The sequence below is a fragment of the Podarcis melisellensis genome (assembly GCF_964234715.1).
Source record: "Podarcis melisellensis genome assembly, chromosome: 13".
NCBI lineage: Eukaryota > Metazoa > Chordata > Lepidosauria > Squamata > Lacertidae > Podarcis > Podarcis melisellensis.
This window is the reverse complement of record NC_138545.1, coordinates 37037436-37045782: the sequence shown is the minus strand read 5'-3', so window position 1 is coordinate 37045782 and position 8347 is coordinate 37037436. Positions and strand designations below refer to the sequence as shown.

Genomic DNA, 8347 nt, shown 5'->3' with positions numbered 1-8347 from the left:
TTCTTCCTTTCTTTTCAAGCCCCGACACCCGGGATTCGTCACTGGCAGCAGGGAGGGAGGCGCGGACTCGCTGTGACCAATGACAAGCCACCTATTTAGCATATGAGCCATAAGGGGTTCAAAACCTCGTTTTTGAAGGGTAAATAAATAAATCCCGGCTTAAAATGTTACATTTTAAAATTAAAAAACCAAGGCTTCGCGTTTTACTGCCCCAAATGAGACAGAACGCATGCAGGGATTTTGCTCACTGTTACCTGCAAGTGCATCGCGCTGTTTGTGGGCAGACGTCGCGGCCAACTATTTTTTAGTGATTTCAGCTCTTTTTGTATTTGTCTAGCAGGTTTTCTGCAGTAGCGGAAAGCCGTCCCGGAATTGTGCAATGATAGATATATGAAAATAGTTATGATCGCGATACTAGTGTGCGCATAAAACTTGGGAGGAACCTTTGATTAATTTCCCTATTTTGATTTAACTTTATTTTCATGCACGGGTGCTTTCCCTGCTTTGTTAAAACACATGGAAGCTGAAAGCACAATATTAGCATAGATTTTGCACTCAAGGCATATTATTTAGAGCCCCTGGCTTGTGGTTCTTTGCTTTTGTCTCTGACATCTGCATATAATCTAGATATATTTTACATTTTTTTTATTTTTTACCCCTGTGTAAAGCACATTTTGAGAAACGCTATTCATTCTGAAAATAAAAATCCATTGCGGATTTATTTTGCGTCCCACTTGAAAACCCACTTGCAGGCGGTATATCTTTAAAATGTCCTTTAAAAAAAAAAAGCTATATTTTACACATTTCCCTAGAATTATAGAATTGGAAGGGAACCCTTGAGTCATCTAGTCCAGCCCCCACTTTTAAAAGGCAAAAGGAAAGAAAACTCAAGATGCTTTGCACTAATACCAGCAGAGGTTGTCTGGCTTTGCTTTTGGAATATAGAAAACTGGCTTGCCTGAACCTGTTATTCTTGCTCTCTTTAACCAGCCCAGTACTGAAGTCCTATCATCTGTTGCTGCCGGCAGCTTATTGGTTAAGAAGTTCTTCCTTCTCCAATTAGATTATTCCGACTGAGAGATCCCGCCTCCGCCCAGGGAATTGCGGCGTCGCAGCCACAAATGACGGTTAGTTAACCGTGCAAACCAGCAGAGGGGGTATAGCTCAGTGGTAGAGCATTTGACTGCAGATCAAGAGGTCCCTGGTTCAAATCCGGGTGCCCCCTCAACTAACTTTTTTCTATTTTAAAAACCATCATCATACTTAAGGCATAATTGGTTTTAATTAATTTTTCTGCAAGATTAATTAAAAAGGGAACGATGCTTTTTCTTTTAGCAAACAATATGGGACGTATATACGCCTGGCTTTAAAAGCAAAGACTTTTGCAACAGCACCACAGTTTTAACATTTGTCTCGTGTGGATGACAAGAAGATATGCTACGCACTGGCTACTCTGCACTTTGTATAGGCTGTGTATAAAATGGTAATTCCAGATCGTAGTCATGTGACTTTTTTTACATCCTGGAGGTGTATTGCTCTTAAACTCTTTTTTTGTGAGCATGCTTAAAAAGTGTGCGTTTTGTGTTCAAAAAAATAATAATGCACGGATAATCAGAGAGAGGGCTGTTTAATTTCAAAGCGGAGATTGAACGGATCGATTCGGATGTCAAGTCAAAAATTGCAAGATATTGAGGAGCTTTAAAGTTGCAATTCTCGCGGCCGCCCAGAGGAGGCGCTAGTTCGCCTTCGGACGGGAGAGGGAGAGATTTGGAGCAAAAAAACAGGCAGGAATCATCATCATCATCTCTATAAGCGGACCATAAGTAGAAAACTGCACTTTATGAGAGGGATCCTGTAGTTGCATCTGCAAAGACTTTAAAAACTCAGGGCCAAACTACTACAAAGGCGTCAGTGCAATGCATGCTTTTTTGTGATTAATAATAATAATAATAATATTTTTTATTTATACCCCGCCCTCCCCAGCCAAGGCCGGGCTCAGAGCGGCTTACAAGCAATAATAAAAACAAGATGAATGATTACAACTTAAAAACAAAAATAAAATACAACATTAAAATAATGGAACATTAAAATATTAAAATGTAGCCTCATCGCAGGAGGAGAAGGAAAAGAAAGAAATTATTAGCTAAATGGCAGTGGCGCTTTCATAAACCATAGTTCCAAAATTCTCCCACCACCATCCAAGTTGCTATTTGCCCTAAGAGGAGTAAAAAGCAGCTTTATTAGATAAAATTGAGGGCCCCTCTTGACTGACATTTTATAGCTGGTGTATCCTGCCACAACTTCATGATACCATTAATAGTGCATTTTGGGGGGGTCTACTTTTGGGGGGGGGTTGGTTGATACTTTTCTCACTTTATTTCAAATTTTCTGCTGGATTGTTAATTTAAATCCATAATAAAGTCTTGATTTAAAAAAAAATTGTCCAGGGCTTTTGTTTTTCAATTAAATAGCCCTAGCAAAATGTGCTTTCTGACATCCTGTGTGGAACAGAGTTTTCACAATATTATTTGCATAGCAAGATTTATATTTACAGCTTGATTGTAATAAAAACTCAAAGCATTTTCCCTGGCATTCTAACCAACCCCTAACCAGATTCCTTTCGGATCTCCGTCACTCACTTTCTGCAGGACTATAGAGACGCAGGAAAGGTAACTCAGGATATCACCCTGACGAGAAGACAAAGAGTTAGGTGAAGAGCAGAGGACATGAACTGAGGTGGAACTAAGAACCAGAGATTATAGTTATAGGTAACAGGTTGATTAGCTCTATGCCACAAATGGGAATAATATATATTAACTTCCCATAGTCTGGCATCAGATCTATAAGAGGCTGGGCAATCCAACACCTGTTGCATACCTACTGTACATTTAAAGCAAATTACTTCCCCTAAAGAATGCTGGGAACCATAGTATACCCCAACAGAGCTACAATTCGCAGCGCCCTTAACAAGCAAAAGTTCCCATGGTTCTTTGGCCAAAGTCATTTGCTTTAAAGGTATAATGCACAGGCATAGAATGTTATAACCCTTGTCAAGAGAGCAGGTGTGACGATGGGCTTGTCACGATTGCACAGTTATGTCTAATGTCTTCATATTTAATTTCTTAACAGGTTAGAGCCTCGCGCTTTTAGAAGATTAGCCCTGGGACCTTGACTGTGGAATGAATGAATGTGTGTGTGTTTTGACTTTGGAAGTCAAAAGACTGAAGACCTAGAAAGGGAGGAAGAACACTCGCAGGAAGATCTTGCAAATAAAAATGGAGAATATGGGAAGGTGGGAAATGTATCACCTAGGAGTCAGCTAACAAAATTCTGCCCTTCAGCTATGGAGGGGAACAAGGAGTGGCAGGAGAAAAAACAGACCGTCCCCAAAGAGGCAAGGCACAGAGACAAAAGGACCAAGCGGTCAGGATGCTGAGCTGAACATCATTAAGCGTCAATCTCAGGAACCATCTAGCTAAATGAACGCCAGTGTCTGACGTCGTCGGTGAGTATTTGAGGTTATTTCTGCTGGCTGTTTTAAGTCCAGGCTCTTGGAGGAGACTGGCCAGAAGCCTTAGTCTGGGGGTGGAGAGATTAGCTTGGCTATACAAATTCTCCAGCATATACGCATCTTCACTTTGGATAGATGAGCTTTGAATGATTTCCTTAGGGGAAGGACTTGACGCAGCCAAACTGCAACTTTCTTCTGCTCTCGTTGTGGCATCGATGTTCTGAGGAGGAGCCATGGAGGAGTCGGTCCACATCTGGAGCTTCACAGCAGCTGCGCTTTGTTTTTCCCTTCTGAATTTGGTCTGCGCTTTGGTAAGTCCATTCCAGCTTGTCTTCCTTGATCACAGCTCATACTTTTTTTAAAGCGAAGTCAAAAATGGTAGAGGTCTTGCCTTGCAGGCAGGCAGGTGCCTTGTTTAATCGCTGGCATTCCTAGGTAGGGCTGGAGGAGATTCCCTGTCTGTAACCCTGCCTGTCAGTGTTGACACCATGGAGCTACATGGACGCCATGATCTGACACAGAGCCCTTGCAGGTGGGTGTTTTATTGCATTAGTATCATTGTTGCAGAGACATCACCTTGCCAACAAAGGTCAGTATAGTTAAAGCTATGGTTTTCCCAGTCGTGATGTATGGAAGTGAGAGCTGGACCATAAAGAAGGCTGATCGCCGAAGAATTTATGCTTTTGAATTATGGTGCTGGAGGAGATTCTTGAGAGTCCCATGGACTGCAAGAAGATCAAACCTATCCATTCTGAAGGAAATCAGCCCTGAGTGCTCACTGGAAGGACAGATCGTGAAGCTGAGACTCCAATACTTTGGGCACCTCATGAGAAGAGAAGACTCCCTGGAAAAGACCCTGATGTTGGGAAAGATGGAGGGCACAAGGAGAAGGGGACGACAGAGGACGAGATGGTTGGACAGTGTTCTTTAAGCTACCAGCATGAGTTTGACCAAACTGCTGGAGGCAGTGGAAGACAGGAGTGCCTGGCATGTTCTGGTCCATGGGGTCACGAAGAGTAGGACACGACTAAACGACTAAACAACAAAAACAACATCATTAGTGCACCCGTGGCAGATTATTCCGTTTTAGTTTGTTTTGTGGGCGCTTCCCCTATGCTACCACTTGATCACATGATGGTCTCTGTGTGTGGTTTGGGAGCTGCACCGTCAGAGGAAAAACAATGCTGTCCAAGGTTGTAAAGATTGAGGAGAGAATAATTGGGTGCACTCTTCCCACCTTGGATCAAATCTATGCTTCCAGGTGCCATAAGAAAGCTGCAGAGATAGCGCAGGATAGTGCACACCGTGGAAATGATCTCTTTCAGCTTCTGCCTTCTGGAAGAAGGTACAAGGTTATAAAGACTAGGACTAGCCGCCTGAGAAACAGTTTCTATCCAAATGCGATTTTGGTTTTAAACACAGTGTAAGGAGTCTCTATGGGAGTATATTGTATTAAAAAATGGGGTATCAGAGTTTTTAGGAGGCTAACCAGGTTGGGATAGCTGGGATAGCAGGCTTATGTCTTATGTAGATTTTTTCAATTTTGTTGTTCTGTATGGGACAATGACAATAAAGATTATTGTATTGTATCGTATCACTGCCCGGAGGGGATATAGCACAACGAAAGTAGGACAACAACAAAACAGAACAGTTGCGGTGTGAAAAGTTACAGGATTTCGGTAGGAAGCTACAAAGGAGGCACTGACCGGAAATTAAGCAGTGTGACAACCCCAAAACTTTTGCAGGTGCCAACAGCATTGAAAGAGGGACCACCCCGGAGGCATAATCACAAATATACATGAATGCATGACAAAAAAGAACATCTGAAGGGGGAGAGCTTCCTGTGTCCCTCCTCTCATGGCCTTATGGCAAACATTTGGCTCAATGGCTAGGAACTTTCCTGCAACCCTCCCGTCCCAGCAACTGAAATGTGGCAACTTCTGTTCCCCCAGACTCAGACAGTAAGAGTTAGTCACAGTGGCGTAGCGTGGGTTGTCAGCACCCGGGGCAAGGCAAGTAATTTGCGCCCCCTAACCCGTGGATTTGCGCCCCCTAACCCTAACCCCCAGATGTTGCGCCCGGTGTGGCCGGCACCCCCTGCACCCCCCACGCTACGCCACTGGTTAGTCAACGAGGTCTTTTGGTGGGGCAAAGTGGTGTCACTATAAGATCAGGTTGTAATAATTGCTCAGTCCTGCTGTCTCTCCGAAATCAGGACGACTTACAAATATATATGCGAGAAAGGAAGTTGGAGGGGAACAGAGATGCAGTGAGGCTGTGTGCTCACCATGCATTAAAGCACATGCCCCGAGAATCTTGGGAACCGTAGTTTACCATTAGCAGAGCTATAATTCCCAGAACCTTTAACAAGCTACACTTCCCAATATTCTTTTTTTGGGGTGTGTGGAATGTGCTTTAAATTCATTGTGTGTATTCAGGCTTCGTTAGGGTCCTGATTTAGTAATCTTTATGATGACGTATATTACTTCTAACCAGTGCTTTTTTCCCCTGGAGGGATGCAGGAGTATGCATATCCCTAAAAATTTTGTGAATCTTTGTACTTTTGTTCATTTACTGTATTTATTTTTCCTGATTTGAACTATAAAATGGTGCTTTTATTGAGTCAAAATGAGAGTACTCCTAAACATTTTTTAATATATAGTGGTACCTCGGGTTAAGAACTTAATTCATTCCAGAGGTCCGTTCTTAACATGAAACTGTTCTTAACCTGAGGTACCACTTTAGCTAATGGGGCCTCCCACTGCTGCTGCGATTTCTGTTCTCAATCTGAAGCAAAGTTCTTAACCCGAGGTACTATTTCTGGGTTAGCGGAGTCTGTAACCTGAAGCGTCTGTAACCTGAAGCGTCTGTAACCCGAGGTACCACTGTATATAAGGGGGGAAAGCACTGGTTCTAACTGTTAATTTAATTTAATGGCCTTTAGATGATGGTGTATGTTACTTCTAAATGTTGTAAGCCGCCCGCTTTGCATTTGGGAAGGTGGGCTCCTGCACGTTCTGCTGAAGGCGGCCGTGGGCTTCTGCCCCAAACTTCCACCCTGATAGCAACAGAGCGGGAAAGGTATAATCTCCAGGCTATGCTGGCAGACTTGAACACAAAGCAAACTATGCTTGGTTCCATCAGTTCCCAACCGATTCCATGTTTCTGGTCTGCAGAGCTGTTCCTTGCTAACTTTAGCACGGTGCTGTCAAAAGGTGAACGAGACAAAAGACGTCTTGTTCTTGGCTGCGGTGTGTGGCACTGCAGCCCAAATCAGAGAAGACGAATGACGGCTTGTTAACAGGGTGACAGGTGTAACAGGATGGTGAAGGAATCCTCAAGGTCTGCACAAAAAATATTTCAGAGGTTCAAAGGGGATCTCTCTTTCAACCTTATGAAGAAACGCAGAACTCTCTCATATGCCTTCTTTCAGCCCAGCTTTTCCAGGCAGCACAATTATACCTCTCTGCAACTGTTTTGTTGTTGTTTAGTCGTTTGGTTGTGTCCGACTCTTCGTGACTCCATGGACCAGAGCACGCCAGGCACTTCTGTCTTCCACTGCCTCCCGCAGTTTAGTCAGACTCATGCTGGTAGCTTCGAGAACACTGTCCAACCATCTCATCCTTTGTCATCCCCTTCTCCTTGTGCCCTCAATCTTTCCCAACATCAGGGTCTTTTCCAGGGAGTCTTCTCTTCTCATGAGGTGCCCAAAGTATTGGAGCCTCAGCTTCAGGATCTGTCCTTCCAGTGAGCACTCAGGGCTGATTTCCTTAAGAATAGATAGGTTTGATCTTCTTGCAGTCCATGGGACTCTCAAGAGTCTCCTCCAGCACCATAATTCAAAAGCATCAATTCTTCGGCGATCAGCCTTCTTTATGGTCCAGCTCTAACTTCCATACATCACTACTGGGAAAACCATGGCTTTAACTATACGGACCTTTGTTGGCAAGGTGACGTCTCTGCTTTTTAAGATGCTGTCTAGGTTTGTCATTGCTTTTCTCCCAAGAAGCAGGCGTCTTTTAATTTCGTGGCTGCTGTTAGTTTTAACAATTATGCAATGCTGCATCACAAACTCTCACAGCCATTTCAACGCCCACTCCCCAAATAACAAAACCAAACTCTAAGTTTACAAATTCCCAAAAATACCATATGCGTACCCTCCACACCTCCAGCTGAAGCCTGGACTTTAGAGACGAAAAGTTGACAGCCTTCTCGAAATTAGCTCTAGCTCATATTTGCAGAGCCTCCAAAGGGAATGAAGACAGCCTTCCTCAACTTGGGGCCCAGCTGTGCTGACTGGGGCTGATGGGAGTTGAAGTCTAAAACATCTGGATTGGTGGGGAGAAAGGTTCAAGAAAGTTGCTTAAGGAATTATGTGGATGGGAGGATGCTTCCTGTTCCTCTCAGTCATTCTGGTGGAGCTGAGAAATGATGGGAAATTTGTGGACCAGTGCTGTTATAGGTCCATAAAGACAATGATTTTGCCATCTGATGATACGGTCTTGCAAGATGGACACGAGACTTGAAGACGACAATGAGGACACCCCAGACACACAGTGAACTCTGAAAAGACCTGTTACAGATAGGTAGCCGTGTTGGTCTGCCATAGTCAAAACAAAACAAAAAAATTCCTTCCAGTAGCACCTTAAAGACCAACTAAGTTAGTTCTTGGTATGAGCTTTCGTGTGCATGCACACAATTTTTTTTGTTTGTTTTGACTACGGCAGACCAACACGGCTACCTATCTGTAACTGGAACTATGGAAGGCACCACATTGAGCCACATGAAATGGAAGTCCATCAACCTGTGTATCTGAAGAAGTGTGCATGCACATGA

At 43.6% G+C, this 8347-nt stretch overlaps 1 protein-coding gene across 3 annotated transcripts in view; it reads left to right on the top strand.

Moving 5' to 3' along the window:
* The first annotated feature begins 851 nt into the window (after positions 1-851).
* Positions 852-8347, top strand: part of LOC309354163 (parathyroid hormone/parathyroid hormone-related peptide receptor-like) — a 27049-nt gene continuing 19553 nt past the window's right edge. Inside the window, exons 1-3 of one of the 3 annotated variants that reach the window (XM_081884131.1) lie at positions 852-1127; positions 3130-3505; positions 3671-3822. In XM_081884131.1, the coding sequence (XP_081740257.1) occupies positions 3745-3822 (78 nt within the window). In that variant the 5' untranslated portion in view covers positions 852-1127; positions 3130-3505; positions 3671-3744. Of the gene's footprint in view, positions 1128-2495; positions 2711-2846; positions 3506-3670; positions 3823-8347 lie in introns of those variants that run through there. The other 2 variants (XM_081884132.1, XM_081884130.1) reach the window with 2 other exon arrangements.